The following is a 20,000-nucleotide window of genomic DNA, read 5'->3' as shown; positions in this document are numbered from 1 at the left end:
TCCAATTTGTGAAATCAATGAAGTTATTGTTGTGTTTTTTCTTTAACCCTTGACGGTCAATGCTAGGAGTTAGTTGATTTGTTAGTCATTTATATTTTGTCGAGGTGGTCTTGCTTGGTGTGTGTGTGTGTGTGTGTGTGTGTGTGTGTGTGTGTGTGTGTGTGTGTGTGTGTGTGTGTGTGTGTGTGTGTGTGTGTGTGTGTGTGTGTGTGTGTGTGTGTGTGTGTGTGTGTGTGTGTGCGCGCGTGCGTGTGTGTGTGTGTGTGTGTGCGCACAGAAAAAGACAGAGAATAATTGTTTGAATTTTAGCTTTGGAAAATAGTATATTAATCTTGTGGATGATATTATATGAAAATGTTTCTTTGAGTTATAGCTCAGTTTTTCATGGTGTAAGTTTCATCAGCCTGAGTTTATGATGCAACGGAATATTTATTTATGCAGTCAGTGAATGCGAGCATCATAAAATACCTAATCTGTTGCAAGTGAAGAGATATGGAGACTGATTGATGAAGTTATAACATTGTGTGTGTGTGTGTGTGTGTGTGTGTGTGTGTGTGTGTGTGTGTGTGTGTGTGTGTGTGTGCTATCGTGTGTGTGTGTGTGTGTGTGTGTGTGTGTGTGTGTGTGTGTGTGTGTGTGTGTGTGTGTGTGTGTGTGTGTGCGTGTCCGTGTGCGTGTGCGTGTGTGTGTGTGTGTGTGTCCTCTCCTCAGGTCTACCCCTCAGTGGACAATGTCAGGACCAGTCTGGAGGGATATCCAGGTACTCACCGTCATGTTTCATCAGACATTTTACCTTAATGCTGCCCAGAGTACCTGTGTGCGTGTGCGTTTGTGTGTGCGTGTCTGTACCCCACGCAACTCAGTACCACTGTTTCGTTTAGTTTATTTAGTTCAACAGGGACCATGCACAATACACATTGATTACAGAAGTAAAAAGATGGCTTGTGCCAGATTATAGCTATATAGCTAATTTCCATCTGCAGTCAAATATCAGTATTTGTGTTCATGAATACTGTGTAGTATATATGCCTGTGTGAGTGTGTTTGCTAATTCCTGGAATTGTTATGTTATGAAACTTTACTGGCATTTGAATTTGTGTGTGTGTGTGTGTGTGTGTGTGTGTGTGTGTGTGTGTGTGTGTGTGTGTGTGTGTGTGTGTGTGTGTGTGTGTGTGTGTGTGTGTGTGTGTGTGTAGCCGGGGGATCCTTACCGTACAGCATCCAAACAGCCCAGCGGCAGGTCTGGCTTCACTCCTATTTCCAGTGAGTGGTTTTTTAATTAATCCTTATGTGTGCGTGCGTGCGAGCATGGTTGTGGCATAAACACATGTTGATTTGTCGTTATATCTATGTAAATTAATTTTTTGTCTCTCCTCAGTCCGTGTGTGTGTTTGCGTGCGTGTGTGTAGATACTAAAATTCAGTGTCAATGGGTCCATGTTACACGTGCACATCTGAATGAGCCATTACACTGCTCAGTTGTGAACTGAGATCCCTTATTAACTCTGTTGATCACGCTATGTTAAATAGTATCGCTGTCCAGCTCTTGACTCATCTTAAATATTCAATTAGCTCGCTCATGTTAAATATTATCATTAACTCAGCCATAGTAAATTACTCCTCTCTTTCTCTCTAACTGTCGCATATATATAAGCACTGTTGCAAACATATTTGTATGTATTGTAAGCATACATAAAGTATAGGTTGTGTGTGTGTAGTCTAGCTGTCTTAAGCTTTCCTAGCTGTGTTTGTATATGTGTGTGTGTGTGTGTGCGTGCGCGTGCGTGCGTGCGTGCGTGCGTGCGTATGCGTGCGTATGCGTACACGTGCGTGTGCGTGTGCGCGCTTGTAGGCTGATTTTGTCAGCGCATATTCAGATATTTAACTGGACTGATTGCAGGCCTGTCTGGCTAATGCCATTTTGTTGCTCAGACTAAAAGCCGACCATGTTGACCTCGCTGCTTGTGTAATGGCATCTTTCAAACCAAAAGACATTTTCGCTGCTAATTAACGGAGACTTTTGAAAGTAGCCAAGACTCTGAAATGACAGAGAGCACACCAACATGCAAAAAGGACTTGGCACTGCTCTCTGCTGCCTGGCTATGCATTATTAAATCTGTGTGTGTGTGTGTGTGTGTGTGTGTGTGTGTGTGTGTGCACGCGCGCGCGCGCGTGCGTGCGTGTGCATGTGTGTGCGTGTGTGTGCGTGTGTGTCCAACAGACAGACCAATGGGAGGAAATGGGTCATGGAGGGCTGTGTGTGTGTGTGTGTGTGTGTGTGTGTGTGTGTGTGTGTGTGTGTGTGTGTGTGTGTGTGTGTGTGTGTGTGTGTGTGTGTGTGTGTGTGTGTGTGTGTGTGTGTGTGCGCGCGCACATGCTCTCCAGTGACTAACAGACTGAGACTGAGTATGGTTTAACACTGAGGAAAAGAGGATGGGGTTTTCAAGTCATGACATGTTCCAGCTCGTCAAATAAGAGCAAGTTGTACTTTCCATCCATTGCCATGACGACGGAAGTTAGACATACTTCTAGAGTGTTGTCATAGTGACTAAGGGAGGTCAAGGCCACAGAGAGCTGTTGTCATGGTGACCAAGGTCAGTCATTGTTTCGGAGTGTCGTGACAAAAGTTAATGGCAGAATTAACTCAGAATACGGCCGCAGTGGCAATACTCGTTTGTGATCACTGTCATGAAATGCATTTTGTTTGTGTGTGTATTTTTTGCTATGATGACTGAGTTGAGCAGTAATTGTTCAGTGTCAACTTAAAAAGGAGAAATCCATAGTTGCAAACTTGAGTCGTTATTATTTATAAAACCACATTGTTAGAAGTTGAGCATGGTCATCGCCGCTACCGTTATAGAGTGTTGCCATGGTAATTAACCGTGTTGTTGTTGTTGTTGTCATCGTCGTGTGTCAGTCACTGGCGTGCAGAGACAACAGGGAGGAGTCAGGCCATGCCCCACATCAAGACCTACATGAGGGCGTCTCCAGACTACTCTGAGCTCGCATGGTTCCTCGTCACCAGGTAAGACACAGCTGATCTGCGTAGCGTTTTTTTTTCTTCCAAAATTCATGCTGCCCATTCACAAATGCTACCTTTTTCACAGATACATAACCCCACCATCAAATTCAAAGTATTCATTATGTAGTCATTATTCATCAACAATGTTTTTGATGTTGAGTCTGAATGGATTATTTTCCCATAAAACAGAATGCTTTCATTGCAAATGTGATACGGTGGGGGAGTAATATGGGTAGTATAGGGACTTTTCACCAAACAGTAGTTGGTCTGACCCCCTGAGAGTTACAGAAACTGAGTGGGTGAGTATTTGTGCAGTTGTAGAGAGTTACTTGTGCACAATCCCTGGTGCTGAACAAAAAGATTAAGTATTTTTGGAAACGTCATTGCCAATGAATGGATGATTAAAAGAAGAAAAAATCCAAAGTGTGCGAACCTTTTTTCCAAAAAATGAGTATTTGTGCAGCACATCTGCCCACATCCCCAGTCACAGATGAGCTACCCACCCTCGAGTAACACGAAACAACAAAAGAGGAGTTAATAATAATAAAGACCTAACCTGCTAAAAAAGGTATTGACCCGTAATCTTGATACCTGCTGTGTATTTGCATAATCGCCTTAGACAAATATTACTAAGAAGTTGAAAGTCTTTCTGGGCCTCTTGGTAACGAAGATGTAATGAAATATGTATGTGAGTAGCACAGCGAGCCTGCGGCGCCCACGTTATGAGAAGCTATCTGTCTCTCCTGTCAGAATACATTACACACTTTGTCTTTTTCCTTGCTTAAGGCACGCATAGCTAAGAACAGAGTGTGCGTGCGCGTGTGTGCGTGCGTGTGTGTGTGTGCGTGTGTGTGTGTGTGTGTGTGTGTGCGTGTGTGTGTGTGTGTGTGTGTGTGTGTGTGTGTGTGTGTGTGTGTGTGTGTGTGTGTGTGTGTGTGTGTGTGTGTGTGTGTGTGTGTGTGTGTGTGTGTTTCTCAAGGAGTCTCCCCAGAGTGTTATATTGCATGCACTGTCCATTCACAACACAACCCACATGCTGTGCTTGCTGCAGTGTGCCATGAACATCCAAAAACACCCAATTAATTTGTGTGTGTGTGCGTGTGCATGTGCGTCTCTGTGTCTGTGTCTGTGTCTCTGTGTGTGCTATAGCATATCACCTATCAACCCAACTTGTTAACATGTACCAGAGAGGTAGAGCTGTTCATGCAGTGTGTGTCAATCTGCATCTGAATTTTCTAATGCAAATTAAAAAATGTTCCACCTGTCTCAGTGTGAGCCATATGTTACATTATATTATTACATTACATTGCATGTGGCAGACGCTTAATAACCAAAGCGACTTCATAGCCAACATCACTAGCAAATACAACGTGTACAGGAAATATACAGAACAGCAACTGCAGATGCAAAGAAGGGCTAGTTTGTTTTTTGGGTTTTTCTTTTTTTTAAGTAGAGTACACACACACACATACATACACATCATGTCAAGAGTCTGGCCCGGGGCTAGAGCAGCTCAAATATTAGTCTAGTAGATAGTCACGAAAGAGGAGTCTTTACTTGCTTCTTGAAGGCTGCAGAGGGCTGAGAACCTGTGTGCCAGGAGAGAGCAATTATCATTAGCCGTGTTAGTATGTACGGTATTAGCAGACGGTGTGGCGGTGTTGTTAGTTTGGAACAAAGAAGCAAGGTGACTCGAGTACAGAGTGCAGCCCACAGACACTTGAACACTCTCAAACGGCTCTAATTAATCCCCGTTAATTGCTCCTCTCTTTAAAGAGCTGTGAGTGTGTGTGTGTGTGTGTGTGTGTGTGTGTGTGTGTGTGTGTGTGTGTGTGTGTGTGTGTGTGTGTGTGTGTGTGTGTGTGTGTGTGTGTGTGTGTGTGTGTGTGCACGCGCGTGTGTGTGTGCACGTGCGTGTGTTTGTGTGTGATTTCTTCTCCTTTAAAAGAGTGGTTCCGCCCCGCTGATCGAAAGAGCATTTAGGGAGAACAGCTTTCTGAATAACCATCTGTTATCCGGATGGGCCACGCAGGACCCAAACATGCCAGCCTATGGGTAGCAACAGTAGAATCATACACAGCTTACTCATAGCTAAAATGGGCCATACAATCACACTGCACAGCAGTTGTTCCAAAACTGGGGGTTGGGAATGGGATCCCTTTGGGGGGTGTCCTGCGGGGGGGTCGCAAAGAGAAGGGAATGCTGTGTGTCATGGTGTGTTGCAAAAATATTATAAACATCCAAAAGGGGGTCACAGCTGAAAAATATATTTTTTTGGGCTTTTTATGCCTTTATTGTGACAGGACGGTTACATAGTGAAAGGAAATGAGCAGGGAAAGAGAGAGACGGGGAAGGTTTAGCAATGACACGGGCCGGATCGAACCCGGGTCGTCGGCGCAGCAGCCCAGTGCCCCATCGTTAGGCCACGGCAGGGCCGAACCACTGATTTTTACAGTTTACTTGTGTGACCAAAAGCTGTAGAATCCTTGCGTCTTTTGTACCAGGAATGTTCTAGTTAGATGTTTTTTTCCACACTCCTCAGCTGCAGGTATGTTGGAAATGACCCATTGGCTGCTGATCAGAAGAAGAAAAAACCTCACTGACCAACTCTTTTTTTTCTGTCTTAGATCTTAGAAACCTGTGAAGCTGGCCAAATGTGACCTTGGCCACACTGCAGGGCAGCTTGTAATCAAAAAGCATATAGAGCCATATTTGCTCAGATGCTATGTGTGTACATGGATCTGTTTAACTATAGCTCAAGGCTGCCCATGTGTGTTTGTGTGTGTATCAGGAATGTATAGCCATAAAGGGTATACGTGTGTGTGTGTGTGCGTGTGCGTGTGCGTGTGCGTGCGTGTGTGTGTGGCAGCCACAGGGATGTATATACGTATATTTACCCTCCCTCTCCGCATGTGTGTTTACGGCTGTATAGCAATACACAACGCTGTGTCTGATTGGCTGTTGCCAGGCAGTGGGCTCGTATTCATTTTCCGTCTTCACGCTTTTATGTCTGATCCGTGTTTATCCAGGACAGGGTCTATTGTGTGTGTGTGTGTGTGTGTGTGTGTGTGTGTGTGTGTGTGTGTGTGTGTGTGTGTGTGTGTGTGTGTGTGTGTGTGTGTGTGTGTGTGTGTGTGTGTGTGTGTGTGTGTGTGTGTGTGTGTGTGTGTGTGTGTTTATCCACGCCGGCTTCAATATGAGTGGTGAGTTGAGGCAGTTCAATAAGTGGGACAGCGGACTCAGGTTATAGGCATTTATGGCCATCATCACCACCATCTCCGGCCTTGGAACGTGTGTGTGTGTGTGTGCGTGTGTGTGTGCGCGTGTGTGTGTGTGTGTGTGTGTGTGTGTGTGTGTGTGTGTGTGTGTGTGTGTGTGTGTGTGTGTGTGTGTGTGTGTGTGTGTGTGTGTGTGTGTGCGCATGCGTGTGCGTGTGCGTGTGTGCCTGTGTGCCTGTGTGTGTGTGCGTGTGTGTGTGCGTGTTATATAGCAGTGGTTCTTAACTTGGGGTGCGGGCACCCCCTGGGGGTGCGCCAGAGATTTCAGGGGGTGCACGGAATTGTTTTTGTGTTGAGGTTGTGACCAAAATTTAGCTTGAGAACATTATAAGTGGGCAAAATAAAAAAACATTTAAAAAAAACATGTTTTGGTCCCTATGCAAAGGAATTAAGGTATTGCTTAATGTCTCAAATAGGAAGCCTCATCTCTTAAATCATTTTTAGTGCTTGTTCACGCACAGAAGTTTGGGTTGGGGGTGCGCGGCTTGTCTTGGGCACATGTAAAGGGGTGCTTTAAGGAAAAAAGGTTAAGAACCACTGTTATATAGAATGAGGTTGGCTCTGTGGAGAAGTAGAGTAGAGTAGAGTAGTGGTAGAGTAGAGTAAACTTTATTAATCCCGAAGGAAATTAAGGTGTCAGCTTGTAACAGCCGGAGAGGGATACACACGGCCAGAGTTACATAGATACACAATTGAAAAGGGGAGAGGTGCCCATGGTCGGTCATTCAGAGAGGAGGAAAGATACACATGGTCAGTGTTATGGAGAGAGGGGTACACACTCAGTGTTTTGCAGAGTGAAATGAACATTATTATTGAAAAGTCACTTATACGTGTACACCAGATGTGCCATCCAGATAGGCTTTTGACAGCCCTATTTTGGGTAGGTGCTTCTTTTCCAAATTCAGATAAATACGCTAAAAAAGCCTAACCATCAGCTTAGGTCTTTGTGTCACGATTTTCCTGATTTGTTAGGGTGAAAAAAGTGTGTAGATGGACTAAAGAATTGTAAAAGGATTGCCCTGGGGCATTATAAGGCATGTTTCCTCAACAAGATCTGCTTTAGCAGAAGGCGCCTTTCAACTCTCAACAAGTTCTGAAAGATTAAAGTTTTGGATTGGCTGGAAATCCAAACATTTTTTTCCATGAATGGCGAAAGAGAAAGTCTTTCTTGTGTCGTCTTTCCTGGAGACATGTTTGAATTCATATGAATTGAATATGAATTCATATAAAAGTCAGTATAACTCAATTATGAAGGCCTTTCATCAGTCAGATCGTGCTGCTAGCTACTACCTTACTAATCTATTGGCCCATCAGGTGTGTGTGTGTGTGTGTGTGTGTGTGTGTGTGTGTGTGTGTGTGTGTGTGTGTGTGTGTGTGTGTGTGTGTGTGTGTGTGTGTGTGTGTGTGTGTGTGTGTGTGTGTGTGTGTACGTAAGCGCGTGCATGTGTGCTTGCGTGTACAGTTGTGTGTGCATGCGTGCGGGCGTGCATGTACTTCTGTGTACAATTGTGGGTAAAAGAGAGGATGCCTGTGAAGGATAGCAGGAGGTAACCTTGAAGAATCAGTCTCCCACTGAAAGCAGCAGCAGGAGTGAAATTTAATAAACCCTTTGAGGAGTACCATCAAAGATCTTCTTAGTTCTAACCAATAGAAAGTCTCTGGTACCATCATATGATAAGAATGTTGGAGTTCTCACTATGATGTCACAACAAGTTTGCAGGAATTTTAACTCAGAGCTGTAGAATGTTCAAGTACAATTCTAAAACTGGGGGGAATTCTTTGCTCGGAAATACAGAATGAGAACCTTATGTGTTGTGATTTGTTTTTAACGTCTTCTTCTATCATTTAGAGCGTCAATTAAAACACTTTGATTACCAGGGACGTACTTTTGTGTTTTTACTCCCCTTAAAAACGCCTAACCGTAAAATTATATTTTTTACATATTTTTTCTAAATTTCAAAACTAGGCACTCTAATACAACTTGCGTGTGATGAACAGAACTGACATAGATTATGATCAGAAAACTCCGATCTCCATCTCGATTTAGATATTTCATCTGGGCATTTTATTGCAACACAGTAGTTGATTGTTTTGACAGCAAAGTATTACACAATGTAAGTTTCGGTTAGGTTTATGTAAAAAAAACAGCTGTCTCGCCAATGTTTTGTTAGTCATGGAACATAGTGCATGAGTTGTGCCTTGGGCGACAGTAACAGGAAGGGTAATTTCAGGCTTATTTGATCCTAGTCAAATAGTTTGAAAGAATATCTTGCTCCTAGTCATATAGTTTGAAAGAATATAATCTGTGAATTTGGCGAGTATCAACATAGAAACCTTATTTTTTTAAATAAAGGGGTTAAAAAGTGGTAACAGGAAGGACACTGTAAATGTCACCACCCCCAAAATTCCAACAAAATAACAAAATTCCATGCTAAATAAGACTGTATATTACTTCTTGTTATGTGGTGGAAATCTCTTTCCTGTGAGTGATGTAACCTCCTGGAAATTATTTTACCATTATTTTACAGAGGTTTCTTTATCTCAATGTCATTCCTGTTACTAACTCAGGGGACACTGCAGAAGTATGGAAAAAATATAGATATTACACTTGTGCACGTTGACAATATTGCTAACTACTACATTACTCCTAGAACAGCATAAAGATGTGAAAATAGTGTGATTTCATCTATAATTAACAAATAAAAGACACCTTGAAAGATAACTTTTTACTGTGAGGGACAGGGAATATGTACCGATTCGGCGGAATCACCCAATAACACTTTAAAACCATTTTTAATATGTTAATGGCCATTTTAACCTATTCATAGTGATTTTTGCAAGGCAGCTTTTTTCGGCGAGCCACCACTGGTCCATGGCCTTGGGTAAATGGAAATGTCTAGCAGCACTTTAAAAATAATCCTGATTCACACCTGCGGAAGATTGCTACAATGTTGGAGAAATGCAGCTCTGTTGTAAAACTCCTTTGCTGTAAAGGAGTTCATCCGTTGCTATAAAACAGTCGTTCTTGAAAACCATAATTCATCCCTTTCAGAAAAAAGCATAGTTCCTCCACTGTGGTACAACATGGTTCGTCCATTATTGTAAAACATTTATCATTTACTCTACTGTCAAGGGCAAGGATGGCAAGTCTGTGAACACAGAAAAGGAAAAACATGCTTTAAATATCATCCTGGTTAAAGAAATGTTCTGCTATTGTGATATTGGCTTTCATAATAGCGAGACAAGAGAGATGTAGACATAAGATCAAAGGCGGTGTCATAATCATTTTTCAGTATGAACTTCGGGCATTGCTGTTCACACAGTATGGGGTAATTAACTGAAGAGGTGTGTGTGTGTCCGTATGTGTGTGTCTGTGTGTGTCTGTGTGTGTCTCTGTGTGTGTCTGTGTGTGTCTGTGTGTGTCTCTGTGTGTCTCTGTGTGTCTCTGTGTGCGTGTCTGTGTGCGTGTGTGCACGCCTGAGAGTTGTCTGAGTAGAATTAAGCGTGGGCACCACATCCAGTGGGTCTCGATTACACATTCTCTTTCATGAAGATTAAAGTGCGAATCAGATGGCCGAGGTCTTTGTGCTATGCTCCTCTTCACTCTGTCCTCCTGCACTTCATTCTCATTCTCTCTCTCTCTCTCTCTCTCTCTCTCTCTCTCTCTCTCTCTCTCTCTCTCTCTGTGTCTCCCTCCCTCTCTGTATCTCTCTCCCTCCTCTTGTCTCAGGTGGGTCATTCAATCAAAGCTCTTTGACCACAGGTGCGTCTCCTGTCCACAGCAAACCAATATAGTGTTATGTCACAGGTTAAAGCTTGTTATGACTCCGCTTCGGCTTCTCAACATCTCCTAGCTAGCACATGAAATCTCGGGTTGTGCTCCACACTGTGTTCTACACCCAATACCTATACGGCAGAGGTGTCGAAAGTAAGCGTACAAACCAGATTCCAAAAACGTTGGGGCAATTGGTATTTTTTGAATAAAAGCAAAATGCTGCCATTTTCTAAACATCCAATTCGTTGATATGATGCAGCATTGTGCAAAGACACCATATCAATTGTTTAACCCCTTAACGCAGGCCTCTGTTAAAACCTTATTGTCACCAAAATGGTAATGACCCAGTCTTAATTTGTTATCTAAAGGGTCGTACACACACATCGCTGCTATTTACTAGCTTCTCGCTTGCTCGCCTACTCGCCTCTCTTTCATGGAACGTTCGCTGAAAGTTCCCGCGGCTTTAACTGACAATGAACAGGCGAGAAGTACCGAACTCTGCCTTCCAATTGGTTACTCGCTTACTCGCCTCGCTCGAAGATAAAATATTTTCAACTCGGGATCCGCCCACATCGCATCTCTTGTACAGTACTCGCCTACTCGCCTGCCAGTCTCGCTGGAACACATTGACATTCTATTGAGTTAATTCGCTGAGTGAGTAACTAGCAGCGACGTGTGTGTACGGCCCTTAAAGTGATACTGCCTCATTTTTGGAAATCAGCTTATTTTACACCTCCCCTGGAGTTAAATAATAGGCTTTTACCGTTCTCCTATACTTTCAACCGTTCTCTGGGTATGGCAGTGCAAATTTTACCTCCAAGCTAGCAGTTAACATTGAGTCCTATGAGACCAGTTAGCCGCCAGCTGGTCTCATAGGACTCAATGTTAACTGCTAGCATGGGGGTAAAATTTGCACTGCCATACCCAGAGAACGGTCAAAAGAACAGAAGAACGGTAAAACCCTATTATTTAACTCAAGGGGAGGTGCAAAATAAGCTTATTTCCAAAAATGGGACAGTATCACTTTAAGACTACTTGCATTGTCATAGCAAGGTTATTATTATGTAGTTGAGCGTTTTCAGCGAAAGGTGAATAGGCCCATTGAGGGGCCCATCTGCAATAAGAGGCTACATCGATTCACGCAAAATTATTGTTTTGAGGAAAATATGTGCTCATTTAAAATTTCCCATGTAAAGCAAATCTCTAAACAGTTGAGGCAGGAGCAGTGCAACGCTAGCTAAGTTGGATAAGACTGAAGATAACACTACATGTAAAGAGGACAGTACTTCACAATTACAGGTAATGGTGACATGATTGTATATAAAAAATACAGTTTTTTGTCCTAGACTTGATCTCAGCTGCTCAACCAGTAGGTGTCTTCTTCATTGTGTTTTCCTTTTTTGTCATGCTTAGTATGTGACAGATCCTGGCTGCAAGCTGGTCATTTATCATCTGGTTACTCTAACAACGGAGCCACACTGTTGGATTATAGCAGAGAATGCAATTTGTCATCATTACACGACAATATCTGAAGGATGTCTTCTAGTTAAATACAGTATGATGCCTTGATAGCTGAGTATGGCATTGAAAGCTTGTATTTATCATTCAGCATTCACTTTAACTCTCCACATGTGTGATTGTTAAAACACCAGTGACAATCCACTGGCACTTTTGCCTATGTTTCTAATCAAATCAGCAGTATATAATGTCTTTGGCTGTTACTATACACATATGCAATAGGGTTTATAACAGCTCCCTCTTCAGTGCATAGGTCTATGTACATATGCAAATATTTGTCCTGCGCTACATGTGCAAAATCAATTTAATTTATATCCCTGCTAAAATGAATATGAAATGAGGCGAAAACAGAATTATACGGAATATGAATAAATGTATTTTTGTATAAGGTCACCATGTCTTATGGTATAACAGGGATTTAAATGGATATTTTCTTCTGGCTGTGAAAATGGCTGCTGTGTCTGTCAGGCATCAGGCAGTTTGTGGAGCTGTAAAGCAAAGAAAAGAGGCCGGCCGAGGCAAGATAATTACAATCTCATTTATAAAAATATCAAAATATCCCATGTGTTTACATGGGTAATTGGGGATGATTGGGACTAGAACAAGGACATGTCAGTTGCATAACACCATGGAAACACTGTCATTTGTGGAAAAAAAATGTGTTTCCATCATGGCGTCCAAGAATAATGTTGAGGTCTAAGGGATGCGAGTGACATGCAGTCATCACTACAAGGAGAAATGTGCGAAATGCTGTATTGTACATTTAGTGTATGGACTGGGATATGCAAATTAGCCATCACAGATGTTGAAATCTGACAGATTTAGCAGCTGATATTGGTGTGCAAGTTTCCCTTGTAACAAGAGGTAGCATATCTGTGTACTACATGAAGAAGTAACAGAGCTCCATTTTTAGAAGCGTTGTTCATGGCCTCGGCCATGGTGTAAATGGCCAAGGCACCGTTGTTTTATGCCTTTTGTGTAATTTCCTGGTCACGCCCTATCTCTCTCTCTCTCAACCATCTCTTCATCTGTTCTGTCATAATAAAGGAAAGGAAAGACGCAAAGAGGCTTTGATACTGTAATTACGTTGTTTTTTTAACGAATGCTTCAAAATTGGTCAAATTGTTTCTTCACTAACTGCAAATCACTGGCAAGGTCTTCAGGCTCTCTAAAGTAAGCCTTGAAACTAAAGTTCTGACTCTATTGTTGCTGGAGTTAACATTCATGACGGCACACCTGAATTGTTCTTTCCTCATTATGTAACTGTGTCCTTTCTTTTTTTTTCCATTCCTTCGCTTTCTACAGCACTCTACATCAATCACATTATGCAGTGGCATGCATTGTATTGGCTTTCACATACATCCTTGTTCACACTCGACTGTGCTTCACCAAAGGCCCCCGAGAACTGCCACTATATGAGACGTGTAAAATTAGCTTCTGCTTTTCCATATGCATACTAGTGTACCATATGCAGAGGTTGGACAATGAAAGTTTCACAGTGAGAGTTTTCTTTTTTTAATGTATTTTTATGGGCTTTTTCGCCTTTTTCGACAGGAAGCGAATGTGGAGAGAGAGACGGGGTAGGGATGGCAAATGACCCAGGCCGGACTCGAACCCTGGGTGCAACCCTTGGGTATGCAAGCTCAAATGTGGGAGGCTTAGCGCGCTGCGCCACAGTGCCCCCCATAGTGAGAGTTTTCATAGCTAAATTGGACCAGCCTGGTGGGTTGTGCCATGCTGAGTTCATGTCGCGTACCCAGTGGACTTGCATTTTACTGTCTCTGTTGCATCAGTAAGGCAACTGTAAGTAACATACTGTACCACCACTGTAGGTTAGGGTAAAGGTTGTGTACATTTCCAATACAGGCCACCAGGGCTTGACATTAACCTTTTCATCCAGCGGCCAATATGGCTAGTGGTTTTCCCAAGTCACTAGCCATTCAGGTATTCCACTAGCCAGCCACAGATTTTATATTGTTTTTAGGGGCCAAGCAGCGAAGCTGGCGAAGGCCCCTATAGAGTTAGTAGGTTTTCTTCATTATTAGGGGCCAAGCAGCGAAGCTGGCGAAGGCCCCTATAGTGTTAACTGGTATTCTTATTATTATTATTACGTAGACATCTTTCCTCTCCTTAGCAAGTCTATGGCAGCCCATAGAACCGTAGGCAGGAAAATGCTGTAAATCGGCACACACATTCGGGGCAGTCTCAGCATTACCCACAGCAATTTATAGGACCCCAGCCCCAACACTCTAGCGCCACCAGCAGGTCAAAGTTGCAGGTACATTTCTGCTTGTAACTTTTGAACCGCTGGGCCAATTTTCAAAAACTTGGTATCCCTGGAATCCTTGGGCCAAGACGAATCCAACGCACCCTATGACGTCATTTTCCGCCAGGATAGTTTTCCCGCCATTTTGAAATTTACGAAATTCAATAAAAATGCTATTTTTCCCCCAATTTTTGACCAATTCACCCGAAACTTGGTATATAGTATCTCTGGACTGAGCATCACATGGGGTCTCAAGGAATATTTGATATCTTTTATCGTTTAGCCGTGACAGCCAATCAAAATTGTCGTAAAAGTGGCAAAACAGGAAGTGAGGTCATATCTCAGTAACCGTTTGTCGAATTAGGCTGGGATTTTGTACATACATATTAGTCCATTACATGACCTACCACAAAAAAAATCAGATCCCCAGCTCAAACTCTGTAGCGCCACCAACAGGTGAAAGTTTCAGCTACATTTTTGCCTTTAGCTTTTGAACCGTACTTCCAATTTTCAAAATATTGGTACACAGGTCATCTTCACACTATGTTGCACCCAGGTATGACTTTTCGTAACGATTGAAAAAACTATCAGCTCACAGCAACCATTCAAAATTGGGGAAAGAATGGAGGGATTTTTTCTCATCTCTCTGTCCCCTCTGGCACCGGCTGCGCACGTTCACTGACACCATTCTCGGCAGGGGGCCTGGACACACAAGAGACGAGAGCTTATGTGTGTGCATAGTTCTGCTATTGCTTTAAAGTGTCAACCAAAGCCCCACTGCCCCAGCCCCTGCAGTCTCTGTTCAAACTAAACTTGGTTCACATGATCACCTTCCCCTCCAAAGATTGCATACCAACATTGGTGAGATTTGGCCTAAAGGGGGCGCTGCAGTTAATTTTGTTGCAGTGGCGACTTGGGCAAGTTTACTGCTTGGCCCCGCATTGCTGCTTGCAGCTATATTTATTATTATTCTCTAGTCACCATTCCTCTCCCTCTGCAAGTCTATGGCAGCCCATAGAACCGTAGGCAGGAAAATGCTGTAAATTGGCACACCCATTCGGGGCAGTCTCAGCATTACCCACAGCAATTTATAGGACCCCAGCCCTAACGCTCTAGCGCCACCAGCAGGTCAAAGTTGCAGGTACATTTCTGCTTGTAACTTTTGAACCGCTGGGCCAATTTTCATAAACTTGGTATCCCTGGAATCCTTGAGTCAAGACGAATCCAACGCACCATATGACGTCATTTTCCGCCAGGATAGTTTTCCCGCCATTTTGAATTTTGTAAAATTCAATAAAAATGTTAATTTTCCCGCAATTTTTGACCAATTCGCCCAAAGCTCGGTATATAGTATCTCTGGACTGAGCTACACATGGGGTCTTCAGGAATATTGGATATCTTTTATCGTTTAGCCGTGAGAGCCAATCAAAATTGTCGTAAACGTGGCGAAACAGGAAGGGAGGTCATATCTCAGCAACCGTTTGTCGAATTGGGCAGGGATTTTGTACACACATAGTAGTCCATCCCATGACCTACCACAAAAAAAAATCAGATCCCCAGCTCAAACTCTGTAGCGCCACCAGCAGGTCAAAATTTTAGCTACATTTTTGCCTGTAGCTTTTGAACCGTACTCCCAATTTTCAAAATATTGGTACACAGGTCATCTTCACACTATGCTGCACCCAGGTATGGATTTTCGTAACGATTGAAAAAACTATCAGCTCTCAGCAGCCATTCAAAATTGTGGAAAGAATGGAGGGATTTTTCTCATCTCTCTGTCCCCTTTGCCAACGGCACCTGCGCACGTTCACTGACACCATTCTCGGCAGGGGGTCTCTGGACACACAAGAGACTTAGGTGTGTGCGTAGTCTGCTATTGCTCTAGTGTCAACCAAAGCCCCACTGCCCCAGCCCCTGCACATACCCCCCCACCCCCAACTCACACACACAGACAGAGGGAGAGGGAGAGGGAGGGGGAGAGGGAGTGAGAGGGAAGAAGGGAGGGAGCGAGAGAGAGAGAGAGAGACCATTGTTGTTCTCTCGGTTCCTCTCACACACACACACACACACACACACACACACACACACACACACACACACACACACACACACACACACACACACACACACACACACACACACACACTTACTTCTATATACACCAATTCCTCAGACCAGTCTCTCAAAAGGCTGGCCAACATTACATTGCAGCCTATAGGATTCTTATGTTTAGGATTTCAAGGACATATCTATTTTCAGTAGGCTCCCGATTCTTTTCCATAATATTGTATGTCATATAAACAATTTTACTAAATAGAATGATCACAGAGGATTATAATTGCTGTCCAAAAAGCAAGCCTCTCAAGTATAGAAATGACTTGCTGATATTTTATAGACTAATTTGAGAGGGAATGGAAATGTGTTACTCAATATAAATCAAGGGCAGCACAGGCCCTGCCATGGCCAACCGGTAGGGCACTCGTCTCTCATGCGGCTGACCCGGGTTTGATTCCCAGCCCAGATCCTTTGCCTACCCTCCCCGTCTCTCTCCCCATTTTCCCCTCCAAGGAATGCACCCCAACATTGGCGAGATTTGGGCCAAAGGGGGCGCTGCAGTTCCTTCTGTTGCCGTGGCGACTTTGGCAAGTTTACTGCTTGGCCCCGCATTGCTGCTTGCAGCTATATTGTTTTTTGTTTTCTTTATCTTGATAGTGTACATTTAACTACGGGCTAAAGCAAGGTTAGTGGAAGTATATTGAGAGTTATTGATCCTTTTCTTGAACTTAAATACAAGTATTGATACACAAGGGGCAAACAACAGAACACAGGCTACTATGATGCGTATGTCATACCAAGGAATAAGCTGCCAGCCAAATTGGCTTGTGACACTATGTATTACTAGCCACAGCCGAGTTTTACCAGCATTTGGCCGGTTGGCAGATGCCAGTGTCAAGCCCTGCAGGCCATGTCATATTCCATATTGTTACATATGGATAAACTTAAAGAGGAATCGTTTAGGTAAATATTACTAAATTAAGTTGTGTGCTAGGATCTCTCTCTTTTATTATTGTAGGCAGATAAGTCAATACAATGTTGAAGATACTATGAGGACACAAGTGTTTGGTTTTCTCCTCTCCATGGTGTAACCATAGTTACCTTCCCTGGAAATTGTGTGTTTGTGTGTGTGTGTGTGTGTGTGTGTGGCACAAACATGTGTCATGAAGAGAATTCAAGCCCATTATCTCTTATTGCAGGCTTCTATATCTCACAGCACAGCACCACACCACACCAACGCACTTGACTGGGTCTGCTTGTCACCAAACGCTAAACATAGCTGGCAATATCGTCAGTGGTTGGTGGGAAATCTTTTCTCTTCACTACAATGCCTCGTTTATTACACAAATGTGTGAATGCACATATTACACAATCACCTCGTACGCATAAGCAATTAAAGGAAAGTCTTCAATCAAAAGACGTTTTTCTAATATGGCAACATGTTAGACAATAAAGCTTTTTAAGTCTTGAATCTTGAACTATATTCAACGTTCAACTGGTGCCTTGTACTGTATTACTGAGGTTTATCACTTCTGAAAGTTGAAAGAAGACACAGTAGTGGGGGGAGTCTTGAAAGGATGGCCAATATGATTCTTGTTCATGGTGTGCTGTTTTGAAGTTCACTAGCCAGCATCAAACACAGTGTGAGCTCTTTCATACAGTGCACGCACACACACACACACACACACACACACACACACACACACACACACACACACACACACACACACACACACACACACACACACAGAGAGAGAAAGAGGGAAAGTAGAAAGTAGACTACTCTACACATGGGTTGGTCTACAGACTCTAGCCCCCTTGACTTTGTGCATTAAGTCCCATTGGCATGTGCATTATGGTACTCCAGTGTAGCTGTACCGATGATGATGCTACTGCTCACCATGGTAGGTGAGACGAGAGGGCTACTCACCAAAATGGCTCTTAGCAAAGCTCTTTGCCAAAGACTGCAGCCATACTCATATCCACATGCACATTCGCACACACACACACACACACACACACACACACACACACACACACACACACACACACACAAAGAGATGCCTCGGTTAGGCACACACACACACACACACACACACACACACACACACACACACACACACACACACACACACACACACACACACAAAGACCTAAGCTCATGGTTAGGCTTTTTTTCGTGTACTTATCTGAATTAGGTAAAGCAGCACCTACCCAAAATAGGGCTGACACAAGCCTATCTGTATGGTACATCTGGTGTAGATGAATGGCTTTTCAATAATAATGTTCATTTCACTGTGCAAAACACGAAGTGTCTCTCCATAACACGGACCATGTGTACCTTTCCCTGAAAGACTGACCAGGAGCATGTGCACACTGCACCTCTCCTCTTTTCAGTTGTATATCTTTGTAATTACGGCCGTGTGCATCTCTCTCCTCTGGCCAGAGTAGTGGCCAGTGCTCATTGAAACTGTGCTGCCTATTGCCATCTTTGATCTTTTGATGAATATTTACCAAAGTAATAAATTAATATTTACTAGTATGAACACAGTTTTGCAGCAAAAATGTCTAATTCTGGATATTCAAAATAGCGATTTTCATGTAGGAAAAGTGCAATTTTCCCAGTCATAATGAATACTTTGAATTGGATGGTGGTGGTAAGTATTTGTGAAAAAGGTAGCATTTCTGAATGGACCGCATGAGTTCTGGAATTAAGCTCCTAAAAATATTACATAGTGCACCTTTAACTTCAAGATCTTTATTAGAGGAATAACCACTTTGGATAACACCAGAAAATCTCCAACACTGATGATGTTTGTCTGCAGTAGGACATTTCTTTTTTTTTTTCATTTTCCGTGTGCACACAATGTAACTTCCATTGAGACTTCCCAGGTGTTTCTAGTTGTCATGGTGCAGTCAGGAACTCATGGTACAAAGTCAATGTCTCCTACTATACAGTAGTGTGTGGGGGTTGTTTAAGCTTCAGCAGTAGCCACTTGTTTTTTTAAATCCATGTGGCTTCCATGACACTTTCAAGGTGTTTCTAGCTGGAGAAGCAATAGTGGTCCACTCAAAGAAAATCAGTTGTTCCTATAACACCTAGCCTGACTACCATCCACTTTCAAATCTCTTTGATACTTTGTCTAACCTAGTTGACCTGACTCCCTGAGTTTGCTACTGGTTGATTGGTTCCTGACAAAGTGGGTAGAGTTCCCGATTTTTCAGGAAATTAGAAATGATATTTACATTAGTCTTGGCCTGACCAGAAGCAACGCCAAAGGTGTTGCGTCACTAGGAGGGCATGGCCTGGCTAATAACACTAACACTAATCAAGTGCTTCTCTCTCTCTCTCTCTCTCTCTCTCTCTCTCTCTCTCTCTCTCTCTCTCTCTCTCTCTCTCTCCAGTGCTAACCTGTCCAAGGCGGCGTGGGGGGGTCTGGAGAAGAACAACACCCAGGTGATGGTGCGCTCCTACGAGCTGGGGGTCCTGTTCCTGCCCTCTGCCTTTGTAAGTTCAGTGTTTCCCATATATTGAGGAAACTATGGCGGCCCGCCATAGTTTAAATTTGGCCGCCATAGTTTACGAAAATGTAAAAAAAAAACGATATCCGTTTTTGTTAAAAACGATTTGAATTACGATTTTGAATTTCCTTCGCATTTTCCTCCTGGAGTAAATACATCCTACAGACTCTGTATTGGTTAGATAAGTAGTCCCACGGTAACAGAATGAGGGGAAAGCATTAGGAAGTGACCGTAAGGGTATTACAGTTGATTCATGTGTGCATACATGTAACATCGGGTGAGTAACAGAACATGTGCGCAACGATGCGTTATGACACGCCGATATGCGAGGATCTTCGTCCAAATCGCTAGTCGCATGCATCATCGCTAACTGCGTTTACATCGCGTGCCGCGTGTAAAGGAAATGTTTGTTGTTGACATGTATGGAATTCACTTCAATTTGTGCTGTTTCTTGCTTCAGTTGTGGACAAAACGATTGGCCAAACTCACAATAGAAAGCCTTTGCTGTGCTACTGCCCCAGAGAGCTGAAAAAAAACCTTCATAGAAGAAGTCACTCTTAACAGGG

The 20,000-nt window shown here is 43.1% G+C and overlaps 1 protein-coding gene across 1 annotated transcript in view; it reads left to right on the top strand.

Annotated features, from left to right (window-relative positions):
- Nucleotides 1-20,000, top strand: part of tdp1 (tyrosyl-DNA phosphodiesterase 1) — a 73,374-nt gene that overhangs the window by 25,082 nt on the left and 28,292 nt on the right. The window contains exons 13-16 of the mRNA XM_063224091.1: nt 712-760; nt 1,196-1,262; nt 2,916-3,023; nt 19,318-19,420. Coding sequence (XP_063080161.1) covers nt 712-760; nt 1,196-1,262; nt 2,916-3,023; nt 19,318-19,420 — 327 coding nt within the window. The remainder of the gene's footprint in view (nt 1-711; nt 761-1,195; nt 1,263-2,915; nt 3,024-19,317; nt 19,421-20,000) is intronic.

Source organism: Engraulis encrasicolus, chromosome 19 (assembly GCF_034702125.1).
Source record: "Engraulis encrasicolus isolate BLACKSEA-1 chromosome 19, IST_EnEncr_1.0, whole genome shotgun sequence".
In the NCBI taxonomy this organism is placed as follows: Eukaryota; Metazoa; Chordata; class Actinopteri; order Clupeiformes; family Engraulidae; genus Engraulis; species Engraulis encrasicolus.
The sequence above is the reverse complement of the archived record's forward strand: the minus strand, read 5'-3'. Positions and strand labels throughout refer to the sequence as shown.